The sequence below is a fragment of the Hylaeus volcanicus genome, chromosome 8 (assembly GCF_026283585.1).
Source record: "Hylaeus volcanicus isolate JK05 chromosome 8, UHH_iyHylVolc1.0_haploid, whole genome shotgun sequence".
Classification (NCBI taxonomy): Eukaryota; Metazoa; Arthropoda; class Insecta; order Hymenoptera; family Colletidae; genus Hylaeus; species Hylaeus volcanicus.
In genome coordinates this window covers 6,283,689-6,310,664 of record NC_071983.1, presented here as the reverse complement: position 1 = coordinate 6,310,664, position 26,976 = coordinate 6,283,689, and the positions used below count along the sequence as shown (strand labels likewise).

General features: G+C 44.7%; 2 protein-coding genes across 3 annotated transcripts in view; both read left to right on the top strand.

Moving 5' to 3' along the window:
• Window positions 1-9,175, top strand: part of LOC128881118 (RNA binding protein fox-1 homolog 2) — a 99,423-nt gene extending 90,248 nt beyond the window's left edge. The window contains exons 10-11 of the mRNA XM_054131852.1: window positions 110-173; window positions 1,306-9,175. Coding sequence (XP_053987827.1) covers window positions 110-173; window positions 1,306-1,350 — 109 coding nt within the window. The 3' untranslated portion in view covers window positions 1,351-9,175. The remainder of the gene's footprint in view (window positions 1-109; window positions 174-1,305) is intronic.
• Window positions 9,176-10,701: 1,526 nt separating this feature from the next.
• On the top strand, window positions 10,702-26,564 carry LOC128880738 (ATP-binding cassette sub-family C member Sur). 2 transcript variants are annotated; one of them, XM_054131121.1, is made up of 31 exons: window positions 10,702-11,721; window positions 12,526-12,813; window positions 15,303-15,563; window positions 16,001-16,103; window positions 17,185-17,412; window positions 17,608-17,793; window positions 17,872-18,018; window positions 18,341-18,544; window positions 18,810-18,947; window positions 19,022-19,184; window positions 19,252-19,430; window positions 19,498-19,629; window positions 19,721-19,958; window positions 20,109-20,214; window positions 20,465-20,726; window positions 20,849-20,986; window positions 21,055-21,297; window positions 21,565-21,806; window positions 21,878-21,943; window positions 22,009-22,116; window positions 22,310-22,404; window positions 22,474-22,691; window positions 23,263-23,484; window positions 23,559-23,740; window positions 24,105-24,276; window positions 24,472-24,709; window positions 24,839-24,966; window positions 25,511-25,698; window positions 25,775-25,878; window positions 25,956-26,152; window positions 26,274-26,564. In XM_054131121.1, the coding sequence occupies exons 2-31, from the start codon at window positions 12,593-12,595 to the stop codon at window positions 26,418-26,420; spliced, it is 5,256 nt and encodes a 1,751-aa protein (XP_053987096.1). In that variant the 5' UTR covers window positions 10,702-11,721; window positions 12,526-12,592; the 3' UTR covers window positions 26,421-26,564. The 2 variants fall into 2 exon arrangements, with proteins under 2 accessions (XP_053987096.1, XP_053987097.1); XM_054131122.1 differs by having other exon boundaries at window positions 10,702-11,725.
• The last annotated feature ends 412 nt before the right edge of the window (window positions 26,565-26,976 follow it).

The window sequence follows — 26,976 nt, the reverse complement described above, 5'->3', positions numbered from 1 at the left end:
CTCTTTATCCTTCATATTATCCGTCATTTTATTCCCGAGTAAAAGAAATCTTGGTAAGATTTCAAAGATGTTACCGCTTGTTTAACATTTCGCTGCGTTGTTGTTCCAGTTACGGACGTGAATACGCCGACCCCTACATTGGACACGGCATTGGACCAGTAGCTGGCTATGGGGTAAATGAAATTATTATTCGATGATAATAAGTTCCTTCTCTCGCTTTAAAAAGCGGTCTTTGTCACTTCGTGTTACCCTTTGCCTATAATTCGAACTTCGTTGCCTCGCGAATCAATCGGTGGCAGTCGATTATCGACACGAATGCTTCGAGCAGTCGACGCGTTGGTCGCTACCGATTACATAGATTGTCTACCCTTCCATTGGATTTCGGACAGCTTTGTGGGTTCGATGAACCCTGGTCGACGCGTGGAGTGAATGCCTATAGGCGCACGGTAAACACGACCAACATCTACAGGCCTGTGTGCTTCGGCCACATGTATTCGGTGTCCAGAATCTAAACTTAGGAGGGGTTGACAGTCGTCCTAGTCCGGATGACACAGACTGCGTCGAAATTGGCGAACGTTTCTGTGATAAATTAAACGCTCTCGACTGATAGGACAAGCTCGAATTGATCTAAATGGAGAACTTTGGAGTCTGCTTTTATAATACAACTAAAGGAAAATTAAATGAACCGTTGACATATATATATATATATATTTATTTATTTCTATAAGTGGGAATAATTTATTAGAGGATGCAAGCTCGCAGGGGTGTATACACGGTGTCCCAAAAATGTTGGAGGTTCTTGAAAGGGGTATTTCAAGGGGTGATTTGAAACAACTTTTTCCTTGGCGAAAATATTGTCCGAGGCTTCGTTAAGGAGATATTAACAGAAAGCCTCGCCTAGAAGCCTCGGACAACATTTTCGCCAAGGAAAAAGTTGTTTCAAATCACCCCTCGAACCACCCCTTTCAAGGACCTCCAATATTTTTGGGACACTCTGTATACTATACACTCGTAGTTCTTCCTTAAAAGCTCAGTTAACCCCTCAGTCTACCATTTACTTCGGTACCACAAGTACGCGTCCTGGCTTAGAATTATAATACCAAGAAAAATAGAAAATTTTCTGATATGTTTAATAGATACTGTCAGACATATCTTAAGGGTTGGAAATTTTAGTCTGTAGATATCGTAGGCGATTACATCGAATATTCAGTATCCGTTAGCTGTGTCCTATCAGTTCAGAGTCGCCTCCGTCTTGTTCCAACGAGAGAAATAACCCAATTAAATTGGAAATGATTCTGTTCGCAGGCGACAGTGTACAGAGGCGGCTACAACAGGTTCACGCCGTACTAAGGGTTGAAAGACACCGAAGAAGCGCGAGCCTTCCAAGTACACCGTTATACTCAGCAGAACATGACCAGCAGTCGACACAATCATCATCGTCATCCGCCATCGATCACGATCACCCCACGAAGCGATGCCTGGATCCTCCGCGCATGCTGACGTCCAGCCTCTTAGCACCGAGTTTAGCTCCCGTCGACGCGCAACGGTCGTTCCAGATCCCGACTAACGGGTCGACGGCGAAGAAAGCCTCGGGTTCCAGCAAACGAACCGGAAACTCGTCGCCATTGGACGGCCGATCGACCGCAACGATCTAGAAAGAAAGAACGAGACGAGGGAGTCGGACGAGCGGTCGCAACGACGTTCGGAGAATCAGGGATCGATGGATCCAGATGGAGGACCTGGAGGACGCTTCGAATTCGTATCAGGTTCCAAACGCGCTTCGGAGATAGCCGATTAAGAACGGTGCTTCTCAACCGGATGAGCAGAATACCTCTCTAAACGAAAACTTTGTACGCGACGAGCAACTTCTTATTCGGTTGATGGTCGAATGGAAATTATATTTATTATCGCATTCTAGATATCGTACCGATTTATGAAATGAAATTGAATTTGGTGTATTTCATTCTGTAAATTGTATCGATTCGTAGAGCAACTGTTTCTCGAGGGACGAATGGAAACATTCGATTGGTTCCATTCGTCGCTTGTCCCCGCTAGCATCCATACCCAAAGAGATTAAAAGAGTAATATCGTTCGTGTTGCTCGAACGAGAACGTCATATTGAATTAAAACTGCCTTCAACGACTTCCTCTAAGAAACGTCACAAAGACCCCTTAGGTTACAAAAATATGAGCCAGCGAACAATTACGTTTCGAAGAAACCTAAAACTGAAAACATCGACCAAACGAATGAAAGATCGAAGTTGTTCGTTACTATGTGAAGAAAAATTCAAACTCGAGTTAGAATTTTGCTCGTCCCTGTGGCGATCCACGGGTCGGGAAGCACTGGATCAGAGATAGGAAACGGTCGACAGGGCGACGAAGGTCCATCGAAGCGTTGTCGAACTTTCCGACGGTCTCCAATCGATAATAGCGAGAGACAGAGACGCGGGGGTAAATTGGTAAACCGAATTAGCGAACAAAGAAGAGACACCCTCGAATCGGGTTCGCTAAACGTGCTAGAAGTTTAGGTACACTTCGGTCGTAGCAGGAAAAACGAACGTGCGGAGGTAGGTAAACTCGAGGATCGAATTGGAACGAATCGCAGGTTGAGTTTGGTCCGTTCGAAGCGTGTTCGAGGTTTTCGCTCGAAATTCCTAGGGTACGTGGCATCGCGTCGTCAGATCAGTCCGTTCGTCCCCCCTCGAGTTCGGACCCGGCAGCCATTCTCTTCTGGAGCGACGAGGTGAGCTTCGACGTTCGGTAGAAAGCCCTCGAAATTACAGGAAAATCGATCAGAGACAGATCCTGTAATCCGTGTATCGTACAAAAATCAAATTGCCAAATTTACGAATTAAAGGGTTGGAACAGTCGGTTTCTTTTTTTTTTATATTTCCAGAGCTTGCGTTGGAGTTGCAGATCTTTCACCCCTTTCTACCAACCGTCGAACGATTAGTCTTGTTAATCCTACACGGTGGACTTGCATATTACACGCGAGTATATACAGTATCTATAATATAGATATACATGATTGATCTCTCTAGAAATCGATAGCAATTATGCAATACGTTTCACTTGGGGCACGTTTACCGATAGTTGTGGGAAATTTTTTAAAACGCCCTGGCCAACTTTTATCGCGTATCGGTATATATTTTGTTGCGTCAGCGTTAATGTATCATACGTTGTGGCTGGAGAGGGGGGAAAAAAATGGGACACGAAATTTTGTACATAATTAATTGCTGTCGCGAGCGCCGAAGCCAGGGGGGTGGGATGTCCAGCTAGTTCGTGAAATCAGCTTTAATGGCTATTTTTCTTTCGCTATAATCATTGCATTTCTCGAGTAACTCTTCGTTTTCATTCTTCGTGTATCTTCCTTTCGCGAGTCTTTCGCCTGAACCACCTGCTGTCCCCATCGTCGACACGTTCTTTGGCAATCGTCACTTTCGATCAGTGGTCTCGTTAATGGCTGCCGGAAAAGAACTCCTCCTTCGTTCCCGACGTGGCGTTAAATAAAAACATGGAAGGAGATATTAATAAAATCGCGAGACCCTTCGGTAGAGCTAAATCTAAGAAGCAAAGCGACGAGGCAGTTACGCGTGACCGGTAGGGTTTCTATGCCAAATATGTGTGAGTGAGTGAGTGTGTGTGTGTGTTTGGTTGCACCGCCGTGTGTGTGCGTAGATTCGTCGATCAAATCCGTTGCAACACAAATTTAAACAAACAATACCAAAATGAGACTACGCAACCAACGCAGCTTCCTTTAATACTCGTCATTTCCACGATTCTTCAACGAAAGATCGATCGTTCGGGAACTTAGGGATCCATGGAGATCTCGAAGAACCTCCGTTAGCGTAGACGCGAGTAGACGGATGTAAGATACATCGAAGACTGTCGATAGATATTTTTTGCTCTCTTGTTTTCTGTTTTCTTCGGATTGAGGAACCACTTTACACCGGATCTCGATGCATTATTTGTTCGTTAAACGAACCAGTCCTCTGCACGCGACCTATTTCGACGTGGAGTCCTGATAATAGGAGCAATTTCATTTCAACGGTATACGAATCTTGAAAGATGCTTTATTCGTCTCCTCGGACAGTAAAAAAAGAACTGTACAATTCTTTCAATGATATAGAATCTTGATAAAAGGGAAGACATCCTGTCAACGTCGCTTAGGTCTTGAAAGATTCTTTGTTCCCTTACTCGGGTACCGAGGAAAAGTATCCGTACAATTCCGCCGTTGACATAAAATCTTGATAGAAGAAACTACATCGGGTCTTGCAAGCTGATACGTTCATTTTCTCTAACCTCTGACAGAGAATCTCTGTACAAGTACTTGGTCGACGTAGAATTTTTATAAAATACATAATGCCGCTGTAGCAGCTAAATTACCGGTAGCAGCTTCTATACCGTTTTACTCTGTATATTCGCCAACAGTCTAATATTACTATTCGCCTTTGGTTCGTAACCAAATGCGACCAAGAATTCACTTCTTCTTCGAAAGGAAAAATAGAATGTACCTTTCTCGAGAATCTAGGTATATATCTTTTGATCTGTACGCCTCGAAAACGAAAAACAAAAACACATGCAAACAAAACACACGCACACACAGAGTGCTCCATGCAGGGGGATACGCGAAAGGGAAATGGAACGCACATTGAGCCGAGTGAGTGATAATCCCTGTTAAATTCTAGTTAAGTGAAGATTTATCGTAATGAATATATACATATATATGTATAAATACATATATGTATAGGTAAGCCGCGTTGCGTGACTCGACGTGAAAGGGTAAGTGGGGAGTGTTAGTGGAACGAGTGAATGAACCTAAGAGAGAGAGAGAGAGAGCAAGAAACGGAACCGACAAGACGCGCGAAATATAAAACGCAACGGATAAAGGGATATACGATACACAAAGAGTCGTGTGAAATAGCCAAATATGACAAAGATGTTCTTTTCTGTTTTGTTTATTTACTTCCTCTCTCTACGATTTTTCTTTTCTGTTTCTTTTTCTCTTGTTTTTCTTTTTTTTTATATATATATATATAGTAAGCACGACAGGTAGCTCTGTCGACGGTAACGTTTTTATTCTAAATCTGTCGCTAGGATAGATTACTAGGCTAGTTATACGAGAGCCCGCGACGGCGACACGGGCCCCGAGCCCCCTTCGAGCAAGGAGAGAAGCATTATTCTCGGCTTTTTCTTTTTTTTTTTTGTTCGTTTTGCGTGTGCGAGCGCCAAGTACATGTAAATAAAAATTAGGGAGATCGTAAACGACGATACGAGTCGCATCGTCGGAGCACAAAAGAAAAGAAAAGAAAAAAAGAAGCGATCGCGAGGGGGAGCCGGCGCGCGCGCTGCGCTTCCCCGGTTAGGGGGGCGGCTGTTTAGGATCGCTGAAGCGAGAAAAGAAAAAAAAAAAAAAATTACACACAGAACATACTCATGATTCTGGTAAACGTTTAAATTAACGAGCGTAGATTTTAAAGGTGAGCCACGAACAGTTGGCGAACAGCTAGTGATACGATAACGAGAACTGTATTTCGCCTGGTGGTCGTCCGAGCGATCCGGGCCATCGCGCGCGCTCTCATAGAGGAGCGTTCGTTCGCGAACGAAGAACAGAGCCACGAGCCGCGATCGTTCCTCGACGAACGGGACGGTTTTTACTTGTAGGTAAAGGGCCCGTGAGGAGCCCGCATGCTCGAGCGACGATTGATATTAAAACGTTAGGGGGACACTGATATTAGAATCGTCCGTTACAGAGGAACGACGCGATCGTGGCTCGATGGGGTACCAGGCGATGCATCTATCCCTGTATATTGTACACTGTAATTACAATTTATACTTACTCGTAATCGATACCTTTATCGGTAGGCTATTACTACTAGCGGCTAGCGTAAGGTCAAGCTCAAATTCTAGGCGAGACCCGTCGTCTTCGCGTCTTTATTCTTCGTCACGAGTGCACAACTCCCCCTGAGAAACCCGTAATATCCCTCGAAACCAGGACTCCTCTTCTCGTACCGACTATATCGTTGTTCTTTGCGCCCTTATTCGTTCCCAAAAATTGCGTACACTGGCCTATCGATGGACGATCGACGAATTCACGACCGACGAACCGGCCCGACCGACTAATTTCTTGTTCCCCTGCGACACACCCTTCCTCCTCCTCCCCCCCCTCTTTCCTTTTATCGTTCTTTTTCGCTTGACACTTCGTTTTTACAAACGGGGAGAAACGCCTCCAGAGGCTCGCGGGACTGGTAGACGTCGAAGCAACCGACGACACCGATTCTCGAATTGTATAAATTGCTCGTACGAATTGTATTTAACGATAGTTTATTCGCCTAAGACTGCAGGGGCGCAGGAGTCTATACGGCGGTGGTTCTTAACCTTTCAGCGACGAACGGATACCAGGATCTGTTTACATGTAAATACGGCCGAGTTATAGGAGCGTTGATCATGTTCCGTTTGCTCCGAGTAATGATAGATAATCACTTACTAGTAATTAGTTTATAGAAATGGCCGAAGGAGAGCCACAGAAATCAATATAAATGTTTTCTACTTTATCTGTTGATCAATTCATGAATACAATTTCTCTTTTCAAAGATAAAAGATTAAACGTGATCCGTGATCATGTTGAATTTCTTTCTTCGGTGAATTGTAATCGTTTTAAAAACGATAACGAATAAAAGTCCAATCGGATCCGTCGCCGAGCGACGCGGGGTTTAAGGAGCGCTGCTCTACAGAGTTCTCGAGAAGTGAATTCAGCGCAGAAAAATGATCAAAAATTGTACCTCGTCCCCCTCGACTCTGACATCCTTCTACAATTCCAGTTTCGTTCATTGCGCTTGAAAACGACCAGAGCTACGAGCCGCAAACACGGGAAATATTCCCGCGAGCACTTCGTTATTTCTATACGCTGGATTCGCTCCCTACACCCTGTATATTTACTAAAAAAAACAGAGGATTAGAGTCCCTAACCGATGAATCGCTGTACATAGGAAAGCCTCGCGAAGTTAGAGGTAGCCACGAACGGTCAGGCTAGCGTAGCATCTATTTCTGCGACCGCGTAGAGGATAGAAGCGTCGACGATAGTCCTCTCCGTACGCTTAGACAATTTATTCGCGCTCGAATAAATTAAATTTCACGTATGTAATTCCTATGGCGTTCCGCGGGACGCCTAATCGATGGTAGAATTGTACAAAAACAATTGCGAGAATTGTAGAATCGGCTCGTCGGTCGCCTCGACGCGTCTGCGAGACAGAGATGGGTAAAATTCTTGTCCAAGCGAACAGAAATTTGAATAACAAATAAAAGATAAATATCTAAAAATGGAAAAAAGAAACGGAACGAATTGTATTCGTTGCTCGTTCGATAAACATTGGAATCGGGCCTGTAGCACGAAATTATTTTTCAAGAACGAATAAAAGGTTTATTCGTCGTCTATCGTTCGAATAAAAAAAAAAAAAAAGAAGAAGAAAAGCATCTCCTCCCCCATCTCTGCCGCGAGGCTCCTCGACGCGAGGAAACGAGAAGGCGAAACCTAATCCCCCGAGGCATTTCCTCGAAAGCAGCCTTTCGGTTTCCGAAACCGTAAACGGCTCGACTCCAAGCAGCTCTAGCGCGGGACTATTCGCAGTGTAAAATAATCGAAAAGAAAAAAAAATTAAAATACGATGATACGCACCGTAACGTTATACATATATAAATATTATTGATATAATGATATAATTAATTATTATAAAGCAGTACCGTAAAAAGGGATTTTTAAATAAATAATAATAATGAAACAAAACAAAAAAAAAATACAGTGGATTTAGACGACTACATTGACTAAACGTAACGACACATCTTTACGAGCAACATATCCTAGCGTACTAGGCGGGGAGTCGCAGGAGGGGGGTCAACGGCGACGAGGGAGCTCGAAGGGCCCGAGATTCTCGCGATGGTCGCTTTTCTGGTGCCACGAAATGGTCGTTTCTCTCGCGCGGCCCACGCACACTTAACGCCTTCGTCGCCGAGAGGGACACGAAGGTCAGAGATGGAGCGAAATTCTCGTCCAACGGGAATTCACCTGACGAACGAAGGATGGACGACTTTGTATCTATTATTTGTTAGATAAAAAATTAATATTCGACGAAGTCTAGCTCGCGCAGATGCGAACTCGCGATCGCGGTCATCGAGCTTCTTTTGATAGAAAAACGCAAGGTTGCGCCCCCATCTCTGATCGAGATCGAGGCTGGAAGGATCTCGAGGACGTCAATCGTCGCCTCCCCCTCCTCCGAACCCCCTTTATTCGAATTATCGCAAAAGAACGGAGAGAATGAGATCGAGATGCGAGTGACATAAGGGATGTTCCATGACATTAGGACGTTACACGATGAATAAATTAAGTATCGACGAGACGAGCGCGATCTCGATGTTTATACGTACACGTGTGGCCAATCGACAAGGGGTGGGTGGGATGGGAGGGTGGGGATTCGCTGAGAGACGGTGTCGAATCGCGAGGGATGAAGGAAACGTGGACGAGATGTAGTAGTAACGATTCAAATACAAAAATGGGGTATTCTACCAGGAAAAATGAAAAAAAAATACACACACACACACACACATACACATTCAGACTAAAGATACATGAAGTAAACACGATAAATCATAGAACGTCGTAAACGAAAGCTAAAAATGCCACCTGTTTTTCGCTTCTCTCGCTGTGTAAAAACGGATTCGCGACGAGAGACAAGCGCCACAGTCGCTTCGTGGTTTCTGGTCGCGAATCCTCCTCGAAGTCGAAGCAAAGCGCAGTGACTGGTCACGTCACGAGAATGCTGAGGACGTCATGCACGTACACACTACACGTACACGTACACACTACACGTACACGTACCCACTCACACACACATGCGACCGGGATAAAAATTGCAAATTGCATTAAACAGGGAGAGACGAAACGACAGGTACATACGAGAGAACAAAAAGGATACGATCAACTCGAACTTTAGTTGCAAAATACTGATAGGAGTACACACGAGGTGTCGTTCAGGAACACCTTTATCATTGTCTGATTTGATGATATTTTATAAGTCTGGACCAGTTGTTAGGTTCTTATTACTCCCATAGCGACTTCTTATGGCGTATTTTCTCTGTATATTGTCAATGTTTATTATTAAATATTTTTCAAATAAACTACAGCCGTTCGATCGATTATTTACACCATCACCTGTGCCCATCGTCCATCCAACATCCTCAGGATAATTGTCCCTCTCGAGATTATCGTCTGCTCGACAGGTAAACCGCGTGAAACAGGTACGAAATAATTTATAACATGCTCTTTATATGCTTCGATTAAAAAGAAAAACTTCGCTATAAAGAATTGTCAATTTCGATCACGGGGCAATACATCACACGTACGCGTTTTATTTCTCCTCTAAAGATTAAGACGTGAAAATCTCATTCCACGATCTTTCACTGTCGAATATAATTCGATTCAAAGGTCGAGGGCTTAGAAAGGATCAGGAGCGATCCAGACCGTCATCCGAGGATTAGAGACCATCCAAAAGCCACGAACGCCGCGAACCGTAGAAATCAGGGCCACGAAAGCCACGAATATCTTTCGCTAGCGCAGCTGTTGAAGCCGCTAACAGCGTCGTTGGTTCGTAACACGTGAACCAGTATAGAGGACGAAGAAGTCAGACGCTGGAAGCACACGTGCGATTAACAAAAACGGACGGTTCTGTGACAGCAAGTTTTAAGATTCTGGCAGATTGCTTAGCCAGGCGATTAGATATCATAAACATTTCGTCCAGATGTTGCTCGAGAGTAACCGTACTCCGTTCGTAAGTGAAGATGTTCGAGACTGTGAAGATGTTATCGCAGAGAAGCGGTTCCTCTCTAGATTAACGCTTTTTGCCTTGAATTTTATTCTACTTTTCGGGAAGGAAATTCGTATTTGATATCTACGTTATCGAAGCGGTTATATCGATATCAGAGATGGTATTTGTATTGTTTTTAATTTATTTAATTGCTCGTTCAAAGTCAATCATGGTCCTCCCGAGCGTTTATTATTATTTGAAGAACGAAGAAAATTCTAAAATAATTTTTGTATCGCTCTTGCAACTAAAATATCCACCTAGTCTGATTCTTCAGGCTCGTGATCTGTCGCGAGACGAGATGTGACTCGAAGCTAAGACTGTCTAAAGTGACCCACCCTCTTTGATGACAAAAGTCACCCTTAGACCAAGCATTGATTTAAATTGTAAAATGTTTATGGCATCGCTCTTGCAACTAAAATATCCACCTAGTCTGATTCTTCAGGCTCGTGATCTGTCGCGAGACAAGATGTGACTCGAAGCTAAGACTGTCTAAAGTGACCCACCCTCTTTGATGACAAAAGTCACCCTTAGACCAAGCATTGATTTCAATTGTAAAATGTTTATGGTATAGCTCTTGTAACTAAAATATCCACGGTTGATCTAATTCCTGTCAACGTCTGCCTACGAATCCCTCAAGCTCACGTGTCACGAGACAAGAAAAGAGTTCGAGCCAAGACCGCTCGAAGGAATCCGCTTTTCTAGGACGTGGCTTACGTTTCCGGTGAAAGAAGAGTCTGCTGCCAGCCGTGATCTTTTTTCTCAGCAGTGAGTCATCGCGCACATGGGATTACCATTCGACTGTTGAGCATTCGGCTCTGATCTGTCAGTAGTCCGCGGGCCGTCAACCGGAAAGGACGCGTACTCGACTCTCCGTTCGATCGGCGCGCACGTGCGTGACAAGGAATACTGATTCGAAAAACCGAACAAGTGGTTCCCGCCCTCTCGGAACGCGAGCACCCTAGAATCTCCTATCGACGCACATCTGTCAGATCTGGATTCTATTCTGAATTAAGAACGAGTGCATCGGATTTGTTCTCGGGAAAGAAGTCGAGGGATTCCTTCGTTTTTATTATTAATAATAACCCTGGAAATTTGTATTCCTCGTTCAATTTGACTGTTACAAAGAGAACCAAGAAGACCTCCATTCCCACTCGTTAAAGGTTTCTGAAAACAATTTTTAAAAATAAAGTAAAGATACTTTCGAACTTGAATTTAATAATTTTGGGATAAAAAGGTTTTCATCGAGTACTCTGCGATGCAAATTACTCTGTAAGAACAATCTCTGAACGATATCAACGTTATCGCGACGTAATAGCGTCGTGCTATCTTGTTTGTCTTCTAAACGCAGAAAAGTAGAAAGAAACGTGACTGCTGAATGAATAGGAAACGCTAACGTCGTCGATTCATGAAGCAAGAGCCGCGTTTTCGGAAGGGGGAACTCGAGAGACAGGTCGACGAGTCCCCCGAACACGCAATCGTGGAAATATGTTAATATCGTCTATCGGGCGGACTCTTCCGAGGAACAGGTGTTATTTCTGATTTCGTTCGCGGCGCAGACGTAACGGTTCGCCCATCGGAATACTAATTGGGCCTGTACCCATGGCGAACGAGACCGCGACGAATAATCTTCTCGATCGTCGTCCTCGACGAATGATCGATGGGGACCGCGTTTGATCCAGACCAGGAGCGAGCAACGTGAAATCGAACCGTCGAGACGCCAGGGCGACGCGCGCCTCGGAAGTGATCCGTTCCACGAGGAAACGGAACGTAAATCGCGACGGGACTGTGACATAACAGAAAAACGAAGCAACTCGTCGCATAAATTATGGTAATCAAACGCGTCGAGGAATTCCGACCAGTGACACGTACGTAAGTCTAGTTTTAATACTCCAACTTCGGGAGATTCAGCGCCTCGTTCTTACGCTCGAGTTCGATGAAAAATTAGCTCGATGCTTAATCGAACGAGCCACGGTATATTTAACTCTTCGAGCTGTATCGATTTCTATAATTAAATTCTATGGATCGTTGTTCATCGTTCGAACAAAAGTTTGAGAAGTCTACGCCTGGCTAGAGGTGATCTTCCGAGAGCCAGTCGTTACGTCACGATTCGAGCGTCGATAAAAACAAATCCTGGCGTTCGCGAAAAATGTACTTCGCGGAAGCTACTGTAAACACACCTCGGTGTTAAATTAAGTCGTTGCGTGTTTGCGGAATTCTGGAAATTCTAATTCCGAAAGTAAAATAAATTGAGACGGTGCGAGGGAAAAACGTTCCAAGAGAAATCTGAATCTGGTTAAACGAACGCGCGAATGGATCTCTTTTAAAAATAACAAGCGAGACGTAGAAATAGAAAAGTCGAATAAGAAGACGTAAGTTTGGAGCAACCGCCGATCGTTGAAATAAGTAAATCGTTACCGACTCCCTTGAAGCGAGAATTTATCGATACACGATAGAAATGAAAAATTGCATCGAATCAATGTCCTCGAAATTGCGTAACTTTCACTGAACGAGGCGTATATACGTATAAGGAAGCTCGATTTCTATGCAGATCAGAGGGTGCTCCAAGCTTTGTACGTGCAACAAGGTACACGAATATTAAAGACACGCGTAGGTTTCGGTATGGCGAGGTGACCGGTGTCTGGAAAGGAACACGAGGGCAATATTTTCAGGTGATCGGCAGAAAAATGCGCGCGAGTCGTGTCCGAGGGCTTAGACGAGAGTAAGAGCCCGGTTAAAATGGAGTTCTGCAAAGGCAGCAAATATCTGCGCGTGTTGCCGAGGGCCACCAGGCGGATCGTGTGGACATGGCGAATGGAGAACGGTACGATCGTGCGAGTCGCTGAAAACGACTCCAACGACGATTGTCTGATCGAGATTGTCAACCTCTGCGTACCGGCGATCGCCATCCTCGTCGCTCTGATCGCCTGTCTTTGCCGCAAGTGCGCCAAACGACGCAAGTAAGTTCCCACGAGAAACGACAAAGCGTGTTTCAATTTCGCGATAGGACGGTAATAGCTCCAGCTTATCGAGGAACTTTCCTGTAAACTGCGCACCGTCGATGATGGTACTCGAGGGTAGAGAGATACTTTACTTCTTCCTTTACTGAAATTAGACTTTGGTCGAGACCGATAGAAGACGGTAACAATCGTGAATGGGAACTGGGTAGAGTCTGCGGTGGTACTTTACAGGAAAGATGTGTTTTATCGTTAGAAAGTGAAAGTAGTTCGAATGAATTCTTCTGTAAATAGTTGAATAAATATATAAATCATAGAATTTGGACGCTCGCTTTAAGAATATCTCGTGCGTTGAATTTTCGAGATTATCGAGCCAGTCTCGACGAAGGTTCGTCAGAAGAAACGCCCAACCCTGTTAATTGGAGCAAATTGTTCAAAATAGAACGTTAACCCTAATGTGAATCATGGGGCATCCCAAAACGAACGCGAAGCGTTTCGTTTAATCGACCGTAATCCCAATTGAAACTTCGGGAATTCCTAAAGACTTTAAGTAAGTCGTGTAAAGTTCCCCAATATTAAAAGATTCCAAATTTTCTTTTTGCAAGCGTTCGCCCATCAATGCTCCGTTGAAATTTTCGTTTTCCCCTTTTTGGTTTAAAAATTATAAGCGATACAATTTTGAGGGACCCAACTTCACGTTGGCAAAATTGTATTGCTCGTCATTTTTAAACTGACTTTAAGACTTTAAGTAAGTCGTGTGAAGTTTCCCAATATTAAAAAATTCGAAATTTTCTTTTTGCAAACGTTCGCCCATCAATGCTCCGTTGGAATTTTTCCGCATTTTTAAGTTAAAAATTATAAGCGATACAATTTTGAGGGACCCAACTTCACGTTGGCAAAATTGTATTGCTCGTCATTTTTAAACTGACTTTAAGACTTTAAGTAAGTCGTGTGAAGTTCCCCAATATTAAAAGATCGAAATTTTCTTTTTGCAAACGTTCGCCCATCAATGCTCCTTTGGAATTTTCGTTTGCCCGTTTTTAGTTTAAAAATGATAAGCAATACAATTTTGCCAACGTGTCAAGTCGGCTCCCTCAAAATTGTATCGCTTATAATTTTTAAACTAAAACGGGCTAAACGAAAATTCCAACGGAGCATTGATGGGCAACCGTTTGCTAAGATTTTGAATTTTTTAATATTTGAGGGCCAGCTTCACGCGGCTCTTTAAGTAGCATTTCGGTTTACGTTATTTCAATTCTCCGCACCTTTGTCGATCTAAAAACATCCACACCCGCCACTAAAAATTGTTCAACACCGGCAACAGACTAAGCAAACGTTACTATTTTCTTAAGTGTCATTGCGAAGAAGAATTGCTCACAGAGGCTTGGAACAAAAAAGGTGAAAAATCACTCGATAAGTCTTAATTTTAGACACCTGACGTCGTCTCTATAACGAAACGAATTTTAACTATATAAAGAACTGTATATTCTTAGCTTCAATCTAACCGTGGAACTAGATTCGTAACTGAACAGTAAATTTTATGTAAATGCAACTATGAATACTCGCAACAACTATGAATAGTGAAAAATTAGAAGCGATAGGGTAAACAGAAGGGGTTGTAGAAGCAGGCTTAAATGAAAACATCGTGGATCTCGATAAGCATAAATACCACGGTGTTACAGGAGGCTCGAATTAATTAACAGCATAACTTACAACATGTGTTCGCGCACCCGCGCGCTCTTTACTTGTTTGCGTCACGCCGCGTCGTTCGATGAATCGTAATCGAACAGAACAAGGTGAACACCCGGTTTATCCCCCGAGCGAGCTCGCTAAAAAATCGATAGTCGTAGTTTCCTGTTCGCCGCCGTAGGTAACGTAGCTCACTCGATCGGCAACTTGAATTTCTATTTTTTTTTTTCAAATTTGCAAACGAGAAAAGGTGTTAAAGAAATTCGTCGCAAAGAAACTACGAGAGATGCAAAATCGAGTAACACACCCTTGATCCACGAGTAATTCCTAGGGATCAAGGAACGCCTGCGGATCGAACGAGTGGAAGTTGTCGCGCGACAAGTTCGCGACGATAAATTATTACACGTACGGCTAATTAATTTCTTTGAACACGGGATGACCGTATTCGCGCATCCTGCGAAAAATCGAGTTCCCGTTTCATAAACATGTGGCGTTTGCAATTACTCGGACATTAATTTCGCGATTTTTAACGAGATACCATTGAGAACTTCTGGATTTTCTGGATCTCGTGTTTCCTCGACGCATTGATCGATCACGAACCGAACTCCAAACGACGAGACTCGAGCCTGGTTTGATTGGATCAGTGTTTCTCAATCTCTACTTCCTACCAAACTTCCCTCAGAAGAACACTATATTCTTTTTTTTTTTTGTAATATAAATTTGAAACTGTTCGAATGCAATTTCTCAAAGAATAGGGTGTCTGGTAAGCGGAACGAAACAAAAATAATTTTTTGATTGTTCAGAGCCTCCAACGGACTTGTTCCGTTTCACACAACCAGGACATTGCTGTGCATGTCGGTCCTGCTGGTGCTTTCCCTGGAGGCTTGCGAGTCCTTTCTGACGACCATTTCGTTTTCGTCGATCTTTACGATCCTGGCGGTCGTCTCCTGCTGGATCCTGCATCGGAGGACCGAGATCAACGGTGGCTTAGGAACTGCCTTCACGGCTGGAATTTTAGCTGCGATCAGCTTGTCGCGGGCGTGGAAGTTCATCGCTTTGTCTGGGTTAGTTTCTACAGAGCGAAAAACGGAGATAACGGAAAACAATTACGTAGACGTTACGAGCTAACGATTTGCTATTCAAACGAACCGATTACAGAGAATTGGCAAACCGTGATATATGTTTTAACTTTCGATAATTATTTTTTAAAAGTGTTTGTTTGCACGAGGCGAGCTATTCTTCCTGCTCGAAACAAAGGAATCACTTTTCGAACTCTGTTTACATTGAAATTCCACGACAGGAACGAATCGAGTAAGCTATTTATCGGGGCCACAATTATGATCACCGAATTAAAATTCTGGCGGCGTAGCTGTGTCACCGGCAAAGAATGCTCTCTGTAAACCATTCCTTTTAATTTCAGATAAGAGGCTCGTTGACAATTCTTCGTTTGCTATTTTTTTTTTCCAGTTAATTACGATCAATCTTTCGATGCTCCATTTAGGTACGATTTGTCGATCCAACACGTTCGATTCGCGACGACGGCCATCACCGCCGTTTTATGCGGCTCCTTCGCCATCTTGGATTCTTACACGCTTTATTTCACGGTGAGCCATATCAATAATTACTATAATTACGACGGCGAAACGATCCGCAGTGGCGCCTAAATTAAATAAATACAAATAAAACCACCCCGCATTCCTCGAACAGAATTATTAAATATTAAATTATATATAATAAAGTCTCATTTTCATGGAGTAAATATGAAATTCTTAACGCACGCTCGGTACCCCGTGAAAATAAAGATACCGCTTCGCGTATCACCCGAGCGTTCCACAGAAAATCACGGCGTTCTAATCTCGAGACGCGAGAGTCGTTCTTGGAAACACGGTTCCAAGCTGTTCCCGCGGAAAGTATCAGGAAAAAGAAATTAACGAGAAGACGTTACGACCTTATCGAGGAGAGCCAGAGAGGTATTCCCAGTAACCTAGCGCAAACATTTGTTTTACATTTGCTCGGTTTGTTTGAATAATAATGTTTATTATCGCGACCCGGTCATAGAGTCGCGCTTATCGAGTGGTTACGCTACGTTTCTTTCGCGACGATCTAAACCAGATCGCGAAAATAGATCGCGGACTTCGGACTCGTTTTAGTTTCGTGAAAGCATCGGACAAAAAAACAACGATTCCTTGTGCTTGCAATTTAGATAAGCGTTCTTCGATTCTTTCATTGGAATTTAGGTTGCAAGGCTTTGCCATTCAGCTGACGAACTATTAGTTTCCTTGATCTATTCCTATGCAATAATCGTGCGATCTGGTACTCTGAATGATATTACGTTTATCATTAAAAATTCATCAAGGTTTCTGTTTCATTCGAGCCCATCGACTCTATCAGGAAATTCTCAACGGGCGACATTTCCTACTCGGGGCACTCGAATTGGCCGCGAACCAGACAGCATATTTCACGTCTAATTATAATCACGTTAAGTACCCGCTCATTCGAGCGCCCAGCCGTCTTCGATGGCTGGTAAACGCGAGATTCCAGGCCTGCGTTTGCTCCAAATATATTTCACGTGCACACCCGGCTCCTTGACCCAGTAACAACGCGCGTACGTGTCGTTCGACGAAGCATGCAAATAGATAGCATTAACGCGACGCCGTTAATCAGTCTACGATACTCTCTGTCCAGACCAGACGAAGGCGGCGGTACCTCATCAGACGAACGGAGGAAGCGTCGATCGTTTACAGGCACTCCGATTCTACTTTCCTCGACCGGATCACCTTCCATTGGGTGACCAACCTTCTGTCCAAGGGGTACAGCTCACCTTTGGAAGCGCACGACCTCGGGGAACTTCCCGAAGAGGAGACCACCGGGACGCAATTTGAGAAATTTCGGAGAATTTACCAGAAACACAGGGTAACTCGACGGAGACGTCAATTTGTGGGAAATGGAAACGTTATTCTCTTATTATAGAATTTGTAGGCGACTTTGAAACAAAGAGAGTGGAGAGTAAATAAACTTCCAGACTCGTGTACTGGAAGACTAAAGCGTTTTCAAGCAGACTAATTCAATAATCGTTGAAAGAATTGATGAAACGATTTTCTTTAATAGAAAGAAAATGCGAGACTGTCCCTTTGGCGATGTTTCTGGAAGCAAATATGGAGGCCATTCGTCATAGGAGGTCTTTTGAAGCTGTTAGGCGACGCCACCACCTTAGTTGGTCCGTTGACGATTTCCAGGATCTTGGACTACGTCTCTGCCTCTCAAAATGGAACCACCAATCACAGAACCTTTCGGGTATCGAATCTACGATCTACATTCTCTTGGTCGACTACCGATGAATTCTAATAGCCAGAACCCTTGATCATCTTTCAGAGCGTTATGACGTTCTCCGAGATACTACAAAATGGCTACTTCCTCAGTCTGCTCGTGTTCGTCTTCGCCCTTCTGCAGAGCACTCTGAGCCAGGCCTCCACTCACATCCTCTGCGTCGAGGGGGTCCGATTGAAGACTGCTCTTCAGGTAAAGCCCTGGTTTGTCCGAATGAGATCGCCACGGAACATTTCGTTCAGGTCGAACGAAATGGTCGACGAAACGAGCGATTCGAGTCACGAGATTCGTTCGTTTAGGAAGTCACGAAATGACGACGAAAACCGAAAATAAGGATTGTAGACGGATTCACGAATACCCAACTCATAGTAGCATTTGTGTAACATCCGGGACGATATTTCGTGGACCCCATTTCGTCCAAACCAAATCATTTTGGTTAAGATGGAAGCAGAACGCCAGACCGACTCGTGGACGAATTTTAACTAGCATTTTTACTTCAATTTTGCGCTCGCAGGCGTTGCTGTACGATAAAGCCCTGCGTCTGTGCTCGTGGAGCATCGACGAGGAGGAGAATCCACGTGCAGAGAAGGACAAAGAGCAGCACAAGTCCTATCGAGCTGGCGATATCGGTACCCTGACGAACCTCATATCGGAGGATGCCTACAATGTGATGAGCTTCTTCTGGATAGGACACTACACCTGGGCCATCCCGTTGAAGGTAAATGAACGACTCGATGGACTTCGCTACGTCTTTAGATCACGTTGAAACATCCGAGAGGTCTGTTTACGTCTCGAGACCATCTTCTTGGTAGATCAGGGACGAACCTGCAGACAGTAATCGTATTTTTAGGAGCCTTTTCAGACTTAAGATTCAGGTAGTTTCTCCGCAAAGCTCGAACGATCGGCACGTCGAGAACTTCTTGGCTTCTAGTTGATGTTCGGGAGAATTCTTCTCGAAAGAAATACAAGGTCGCTGCTTTCAGATCACGGCCATAATCTTCCTTCTCTACGGGAAACTGGGCGTCAGCGCGATCATCGGTGCCCTCTGTTGCATAGTGATGGTTACACCCGTGCAGCTGGTGCTCGGGAAAAAGATGTCGGAGAACTTCAAGTTCGTCGCTGTACGTCCACCTAGTTTCATTTCCTGTTTCTACCTAGCAACGAAGGTTTACGTAATCGAGTGGATGTTCTTCAGAAAGGAAGCGACGCCAGATTGCGGCTGGTGAACGAGGTTCTTCAAGGGATGAGACTGGTGAAGCTCAGAGCCTGGGAGGACATCTTCGAGAGGAAGATAAGGAAAACGAGGAACGTCGAGTTGACGATGCTGGACAGAGATTCCTTGTATTGGACCCTTATCAGTAAGCTCGATATTTTGATTGATTGAAAACGTCGGAGCCAATGGTAATCCTGACTTTTTGTGATCAGATTTCCTTACCCACGCATCGTCGGTGCTCATGACCCTCTTCACCTTTGCCGCCTACTTCTGGCTGGAAGAACGAAGCCTGGACGCTGGAAACGTTTTCGCCAGCTTAGCTCTGTTCTCCCAGCTCACCGTGCCTCTCCTGATCTTCCCCGTGATGATCCCCATAATCATCAACGCCATGGTGAGCAATTCCGTCGAACGCTGTTATTCAAACACGATTTCTTTTCGTTTCACACTGTTTTCCTCAGATTTCCACGGTCAGGATGGAAGAGTTTCTTCAGCTACCAGAGATCGTGAACGTTCTCCCGGATCCTGGCGACAAAAAGGTGGATACAGTCGAAAACGGATCCTCCCATACGAACTCCGCCGACGAGGGTCCTGTGAGTATGTCGATTTTCTCTGAAGACACCAGAGTAGAGAGTTTCGATGTCGAGGCAGTTCAGGAGTCGTTCGAATCGTATGTGATTCAAGGTAGAAGCCACGAAGGTGCCCAGCACCACGACCTTCGGATCGCTGGACAATATCGAGGAGGACGAAGAGGATGGGCAGCCATGTTGCCTGACGGAGTTGAAGCTCGATATGGGCTCCTCCGCGGATACGGTGTTCGAAAAGGACCCAGAGATCCCTGTGCTCCAAATTAGATCTTGCACGTTCTCTTGGGGCACGGACGAATGCCAACTGTCCATCTCTGGGCTCAGCTTTCCACGCAGTGAGTATCGCGCTTCGTCGTTTAAGTAATTCGAACGAAATCTTGATTCTAGAAGGATCTTGATCTTAGAAGAAACGCGGACGAGACTCGACTTGGAAGAAAAACTGATTTTTCCGAACTAAAGAAACGAATCTCAATTTGTTTTTTCAGGCCAGCTGACTTTGATCGTAGGTAAGACAGGCAGTGGTAAGACATCCCTGCTGTTGGGGATGTTGGGAGAGATCCAGAGCACGACTGGGACCATCGAGTGGGCCAAGTGAGTCGATCCTGAATTCAATGCTCCCCGAAAGGTTTCATAGCCACCACTTCCATTCCAAATTTTTAACTATTATATTTATACACATACAGTCGCTTGAATAAATATTTGTACCCTCTACGTTTGTTCAAGAAACATCGAACCCATCGTTTAATTTAGGCAAATTTCGTCGATAGACCTAGATGGTACGAATATTTATAGGACTGACTCCAGTTATATCAATGTTTATAAACGAAATTCTTGGACACAGAGACTCGAAGATCGCGTACGTGGCCCAGAAGCCCTGGCTGTTGAACGCAACCTTGAGAGACAACATTCTCTTCGGATCACCCTACAGATCCAGGAGATACAGAAACGTGTTGAAGGCCTGCGCCTTGCAACCTGACGTCGACATTCTTCCAGGCCACGATCTGACTCGAATTGGCGAAAAGGGGATTAACTTGAGCGGAGGGCAGAAGCAGAGAGTGACCATAGCGAGGGCTCTTTACAGCGACGCGGACGTCGTCGTCATGGTTGGTTGGCAAAAACATCGTAGACAGTATTATCGCATTTCAATTGCGTCGGATTCGCAATAATTATCGCAATAATTCGGCCAACCACCATCCTTCTATGATTCCAACTATGACGTTTTCAGGACGATCCGCTGTCAGCGTTGGATCACCAGGTAGGTCGACAGATCTTCGATCAAGGCGTCAGGAAGCTCCTCCTCAGAAACGGGCGCACGGTGATCATGGTCACCCATCGATTGGAATTGTTGTCCACCGCTCATCAGGTACGCAGATCGATTTAAAGCAACGCGTGCGTAACGAGGATACACAGTAGACCGTCGCGTACGTCTAGGTCATCGTCATGGACGGTTGTCGTGTTCGAGCCGTGGGTACGAAATCAGCGATCGAGGATTCGGATCCAGAATTGGCGAGCGAATGGAAAAAGGCGGCGACGAGGCAAACGGATGGACGTCGCGCTTGCAAGACTGCCAAGGACAGGTGGTCTCTGGTCAGGCTGGTGTCCAGAATCGGTATCAACGTGAGGAACAAGCAGGCCAGCGATGGATCGTGGATCACCGATCAGGACGCTCACGTGGTTCGTTGAATTTTCTTCCGTCCAATTCGTTGCTCCGATTAGTTCAAGCTATAATTGAGCCGTTCATTCATTGAAAGGCTTTCCTTATTAGTATTATTTCTTATTAACAATTTCGAAATACAAAATGGCCAGGTCTAGACAACGCAAAATCATTTAAGAATGTAGTATCATGCCTCGTATTTGTTTCCGTAATATAAAACATATCGCGCATTAAAGGCTGGAGATTCTTCAAAAAGTGCAGCGAAAGGCTGAATTCTTCTTCTTTAGAATCCACCAGTGTTCGTGCCACTGAGAATGCGACGAACTATTCTTTCCGGGTCGAGGTACCTGGCCCCCGATCTCACGGACCTGCCGGTGCCCAAAGAAGAGTGGAACATCGCTAAGAAACCGTGCAAGTCGCACGGGAACGCCGTCAGGTCGTCCAGCCTTCAGCCCAGAAGACGACCGCCGCCTGTTCTCAGACAGAACAGCACTCCGACGATACTCGAGAGTCAACACTTCGTTCCAAGGTACAGAATTTTGAATCCAGATTTTCGAGTCACTTCTATCGAATCGATTTTAAACGCGTTGCTCGTTTCAGGAAGCGGAACAATACTTTCGATAACGGGCAATCCAGCGGCGTTTTCAGGCAAATATTTTCTGGCAGGTTGGTTCTTCCTATCCGACCTACGAATTATTTCATCCGTAATTAATTTTTACTTATCGTCGCAGAATTGTCAGCGTACATCCTGACGAATCCTCGTCGAACAAGGAGAAGAGCGTCCTGCGTAGGTTGATACCGAGCAGTTCCAACAGACAAGTTCACTACAGCGTTAAAAAGTATGATAGATATTCGATTTAACCTTGGCGTCCACAATTCACGACACAAAATTTAAAAACCACCGACAATGTCGTTTAGGGAGAGTGTCCTTATTTGTCCACGCGAAGAAAGACTAGTTTTACTCGAAAAGTACACCATTAGGATTTTTTTTTTTTTTTCATTTTCTCCATACTAAAAATTAAATTACCTCAGAGCCAATCAACATCAGGAGAGCGAGCAACCCCCGGACAGGCGACTGCTGTCGCAGAACTCCACGGAAACCAACGAACCCGACGAAAGGGAAGAAAGTTGGTACAAGATCTGAACGAACTTGCTCGAGAAGTAGACCAAAAATGCTGAAAGATTCTCGTTTACAGAAAGCCACGATGCGGAGGAACGCGAAGAGTACCAAGACAGGGGCGGAGTGGTCACCAGGACTACGTGCATCGATTACTCGAAAGCGGCTGGTTGGATACCAGGCTTGATTTACATAGGCGTGGCAATTTTCTGCCAGATCCTTCGAGTCTACACGGATCTTTGGCTGAGTCGATGGACGGACCAGGACGAGGAGAGCTTCGACCAGGAAGACCAGGATGTAATCTCAAATTACGTTAAATCATCCCTCGATTCTATTACAAAATATATTATTTTCGTATTCACGAATCGATTAACGATCAAGCCGTTCGTTGCACAAATCGATTAACTCCGTAAAAGAAAGATTAGAGAAACGCGATGAAATAACAATGTTTACATACAATGTTTTTAAAATTACCTTTATGATATAAACTCAAATAAGTATCGTAGAATGCATAAATACAGATGCATTGTTCCAAAAGTTTCTTCCATTTCATTAATAAGTAATACATACGCGATATTTGATGTCTAATGTTACGTTATTGAATTTCGTACGATTCATTTTGCTCCATTACCGTTACAACATTAACATCTAAGAAATTAGGTCGTCTTAGCTTTCTTCTAACGGTGTATAGAATGAATAAGAAAGAATAGCCGAAATAATAATCGTCAGTAAGGTTGGAATTTTTATGTAACCGATGGAGTTAATCGAATGGCGCAGTGACAGGACGCTTCCTCTGGGAGTAGATGAAATTCTATTCCTAGCTAACCATCAACTAAGCTCTGGAACACGTTGCTCCGCTTCGTTTCAGACCCTGTTCTACTTCAAGGTCTACATAGCCCTTTCAATGAGCTCCATACTCCTATCCTTCGTATGCAATGTCGTGGGCCAGTGGACAGGGGCCAGAGCGAGGAGAAAATTACACGAGGAAGCGATTTCCAGGCTGCTGAGGGTGCCCATGTCGTTCTTCGAACGCAACCCTGTCGGCAAAATTTTAAACAGATTCAGCGCCGACACGGGCGTCATCGACAAAGTCAGTGCCGCATAAACAACCAGCTATCCAGCGTTCTCTGTAGAGGAATAACATTCTGTCCTTATTTTCCAAAGAAAATATCCACGTCGATCCAAAGACTGACGTTCTTCGTCCTGCTGTGCAGCTCCGCGATAATGGTGAACGTCATCATCTCGCCGTGGTTCCTCGTCGCTGCTCTGCCCACTTGCGGAGCCTATTATCTCGTCCAGAGGTATTACAGACGCAGCGCGAGGCATCTGCAGAGATTGGACGGCAGGTGCGCGCCATTATTTCATCTTCGTACCGTAATCAAATCCTGGACCAGGTTATTTAATCTACACACTTGCGCGAGCTACGAGCTCGAACAAAAACATATTTTCTTGGTATATCGAGGGTTCCTGGGAAGGTTCACACGTCAACTGTCAAACGAGTATTCTTGAAAATTTCTGCTAACATTAAATATTATTTATTTTTGTAACTACGTCAAAATTCATGAATTTCGATTATGTTCGTCTCCTTTGATGTCTAACTTTCGGGATTGATCTTTTTAGTTCTTGAGCGAAAGGCACTGTCGCCCATATATGGATGACATGGCGATTAACGTTGTTAAAGAGGAACCTAATCGTCTGTACCATTTCCAGTACTCGATGGCCGATCGCTACGCACTTCTCCGAGACCCTCAGCGGCCTGGCGACGTTGAGAGCTTCGAAGCAAGAGAATCGCTTCATGGACCAAGCGATGGTGTGCCTGGATGCCAACACGAACGCGTTTCTGCTTCTGAACGCGAGCAGTCGATGGCTAGGCATCGCCCTGGTAAAAGATACACTTTCGAAGTAACTGGGGTCGAAACAAAATTAATTTGCTGTCCAAGACCACCCCTCGAAACGTAAAAGCGTTTCTTTCCATTGCCTAGCCAATGGCTATCGGGGAGACAGCCGATTTATCTTGTCGCGACTCGAGCGTTACGCGCCGATATCACGACTAATGTTTAGAGTGGACACCTTTCAGGACTACCTAGGTGCCGTGATAGTGGTCACGGCAACGTTCGCCGCGATAATCTCGGCCCAGCTGTACCCTAGTCGCGTGACGCCTGCACTGGTTGGACTAGCGATTAATTACACCCTCCTGGTACCGATATACCTAAACTGGGTGGTGAAATTCACAGCGGAGATCGAGATGTACATGGGCAGCGTCGCGCGAATCTCTGCCTATCGCTACGCCCCTGTCGAGAACTATCAGCAAGAGGGTATATTATTCGATCCGTCCTTTAGAAACATCTAACGATCCGTTGGAACCGGTCGAAAATTAACTCTTCGTTACTTGTAGTTTCTTTCAGATTTATCTTAACATCTTTAATTTCTCCTAATTTTTCCAGGCCTTCGGATATCCAAGGACTGGCCTAACAGAGGCGAAGTCACCTTCGAGAACGTTTCTCTGAGACACGACTCGCAGAGGGAGCCAGTCATCTCGAATCTGTGTCTGTATATCCCTGCGGGTCAAAAGGTAATTAGGAATAAAAAAGAATGATAAGAAGACAGCTTCTCGATCCTCCTTCTATTTTTATTAACACGAATGCCAGACAAAATTTCTTGAAAACCACTGGTAGGATTAAATTTTTGTAACTTCGTCAAAATTTATCAATTTCGTTCGAATTCATTTTCTCCGATGCTTCACTTTCAAAACGAATTTCTTTAACACTTTCGCTGCGGATGACGCACATGTCCGTCCAACTGAAAATATATCGTTGTATTTATTATTTTCTGTTCGGCAATCATATTATATACAAAATAAGTTACCACAAGTATATGTTTTTCAAAACAATCATACTAGAACATTTGTAAGAATTTTTCATTAAAAGAAATATCAGAATTGCAGCTCCCAGCGAACGGCTACTTATTTTCGTCCGCAGCAAAAGTGTTAGTTTTTCAGTGAAAATCACTGTCACGCATGTACGGACGACTCAGCGTGATCAACGTGTTAATATGCCGAATTAACGCCGAAAATTGCTTCTTCTGAAAGAATCGTGTCTATACCACGTTCTCCACAGATTGGTGTTTGCGGGAGGACCGGAAGCGGAAAGTCCTCCACGGTGATGGCGCTTTTTAGACTGTTGGAGATCACTCAGGGCCGTATCATGATCGACGGTGTCGACGTCCGTCGGATTCCCTTGACTACGCTACGCTCGCGGCTATCCGTCATTCCTCAGGATGTGATCATGTTCAGTGGCACGATTAGGTAACTAACATAGTTAATACAGTTATAATTACTCTGGTTAACTAATAAATATAGAGCCTATCGCGAACGTTTTCAGAGAAAATTTGGATCCCCTCGCGGATCACGAAGATCGAGAGCTGTGGGAGGCGCTGGAAGTGGCGCAAATCAAGGACGTCGTTGCCTCGCATCCCGAAGGACTCGGTGAGTGGATTCTTAACGTCGAGAATCCGTCGATAAATGTCTAGCGACGGAATAAAAATGACTTTTTTGGGGAACAGACGTCGAGGTGCGCGAGGGAGGTGAAAATTTCTCATCCGGGCAACTTCAGCTCCTCTGCATGGCGCGAGCGATACTCCGGAAGTCCTCCATCGTGGTCCTCGACGAAGCAACCAGCGCGCTCGACGCAACCACCGAGAAATCCCTCTTGAAAGCGGTTGCGACTGCTTTCGAGAACAAAACTGTGATTGCTATCGCCGTAAGCCAACCTATTTTCCCAGATTTTCCGCCCTTCGCAGCGATAGCTTTTCTTTTAATACGAAAGCCGATTGAAAGAAAGCCGTTGAAATAATTAAGTTTACCCTGGATGGAATTTCCAGCATCGCGCGGCAGCGTTATTGGACTGCGACCGAATAATCGTCTTCCACGAGGGCGCGATCGTCGAGGACGGCGCGCCGCAGGATCTGATGCATCGGCAAGCTGGATTTTTCGCGAATATGCTGAAATCCACCGAGCAGAACGACTGAGCGGAGAGGGAGAAGAGATCGTCGAAGGCGAACGGGGAAATCGAGAGACTGGAGGAGACTACACTTAACGCGTTCGTTGTGCTTGAACGCGATTATTTATTTTTGATAAGGAAAATAAATGTGGATCACATACCAACACGAGAATACGTAGTTAATTTAACTTTGAGTGAATGCGAAGCGTATGGAAGTATACAAAGAGCGAAAGTCGTATCGCTGCAATCGAAGAAATGCGCCCTTATCGTGGCGATGTATCTCGCGAATCGGCTCGATAATCTACGACAAGATAATTCGATGGAATTACCCATTACAGATAGTCCATGCGATTACATAGGAATCATACACGTCTAACACGATCAAAGTTCTGACACCTGTAGCGCACCTATAGCTACGTCACTTTTACTAATAGTAAACTTACAATAAGCTCGTTTAGGGGTATATTTTGTACATTCCATGTGAGTAGAAACTGCAAAGGAGGATTTGTCCATAGCGTAAGACTGGAATCGCCAATGGCTCCCTTAAGCGGTACGATTTCGGCGACCCTCTCCTAATCGCCACC